Source organism: Crocodylus porosus, unplaced genomic scaffold, assembly GCF_001723895.1.
Source record: "Crocodylus porosus isolate Cpor-Errol unplaced genomic scaffold, CroPor_comp1, whole genome shotgun sequence".
Taxonomy (NCBI): Eukaryota; Metazoa; Chordata; order Crocodylia; family Crocodylidae; genus Crocodylus; species Crocodylus porosus.
The window spans coordinates 17954123-17955555 of NW_017728928.1; the positions used below are offsets into that span (position 1 = coordinate 17954123).

A 1433-nucleotide genomic window follows, 5' to 3' on the forward strand; every position below is an offset into this window, starting at 1 on the left:
GGCGCCGCCGGACGAGCTCCCCGACGCGCCCAGCCCCATCTCCAGCTTCTTCAACGGCTCCGGCTCCAAGCAGCTGCCGCAGGCCGTCATCATCGGCGTGAAGAAGGGCGGCACGCGGGCGCTGCTGGAGTTCCTGCGCGTGCACCCGGACGTCAGGGCCGTGGGCGCCGAGCCCCACTTCTTCGACCGCAACTACGAGCGGGGCCTCGCCTGGTACAGGTACCCCGGGGACGTGTCGTGTCCTCCCCGCCCCCCGGGCCCGGGCGCGCACCTGCGGCCCGGACCCGACACCGCGGGGTGTATGCGGGGGGTGGGGATCAGCCTCGGCTGCGCGGTGCCCCCCCTCCGAGTCGTCCCCGACGGGCCCCTGGTGTCCCGGATCGGGCCCGGGGGTCCCGCTCCCCGCCGAGGGCGGCCAGTGCGCGGGGCGCAGGATCGGGCCCGCCGCCGGCTCTGTCCTCTCCGCCCGGCCCCCGCGCGGCCGCTCCTCGGCGTGGTCGTGGGGCTTCGGCCGCACGGCGGGACAAGCGCGCTGCGCGTGGGGGGACGCAGCTTTCGCCCCGAGAGGAGCCGTGCCCGGGGCGCTGGGCGGCCGCGGAGAACTGTAGGGAGGAAAGTTGAAACCGGCTTGAGGAGCGGACTGATCACCTGCCGCCTTCCTCGGCCTCGGCCCCTCTCTCCATCGAGTCCTGGGCTGGGCGCTCAGTGCTGCGTGTGTGTGGACACGGTGCTAAAAAACCGCACCGCATGGCTATACCTATCCTCAAATGCATCCACCCCGATGCTCAGCCGGGCAGAGAAACCCCATGCTGTCCTTGGGGGTGGGGGGAATTAAAGGAAAATGCTCTCCTCCTAACCTTGCCCTGCAGCAGGTAATGTAAATCATGAGCTTCGCACTGCTCCTGAACTTGCTTGTCTGGATCTTGCAGCTGCGATTCGTTTCTCCCTAGGAAAAACTCAAGTAAAAATGCAAACTGGCCAGTGTTGCGACACATTCGGGCATATCATGTCCTGAATCCAGAAACAAGACTTCTTCAAGTAAGGAGGGTTTCTGTTGGAGTCTGAGCAATTCACCCCCAAAGGAGGGAAGAGGTTATCTTTCTCAGTTGCAAACTTTTTTTTCTTTCCCTGAGAGGGCACAAAAATAAAATAGGTGAAGCTAAGAACAGCAACACTTTAAACACACACGTGTGTGTATATATAATTTTTTTTTTTATACCAGCTATAAATATTTTTTGGGGGGAACCCCAAATTTTGTTTTAATTCACATTTTAAGAGTTTCTTGCAGACTCTTGAAATGTTGGGACCTGTTGGGTCCCAATCCCCCCCTCCTCCCTTCCCCCCTCCCCTCCAAAAAAAAAAAAAAAAAAAAAAAAATCCTGAGCTACAGATACTACCGTCTTTTCGAACAATCTCATTTTCCTGCTGAACCG

General features: G+C 59.6%; 1 protein-coding gene across 1 annotated transcript in view; it reads left to right on the forward strand.

The window, feature by feature from the left end:
* Nucleotide 1: 1 nt before the first annotated feature.
* The window catches only part of LOC109315227 (heparan sulfate glucosamine 3-O-sulfotransferase 3B1-like), a gene marked incomplete at its 5' end in the record, with an annotated part of 39018 nt that continues 37586 nt past the window's right edge, over nucleotides 2-1433 (forward strand). The window contains one exon of the mRNA XM_019542824.1: nucleotides 2-219. Coding sequence (XP_019398369.1) covers nucleotides 2-219 — 218 coding nt within the window. The remainder of the gene's footprint in view (nucleotides 220-1433) is intronic.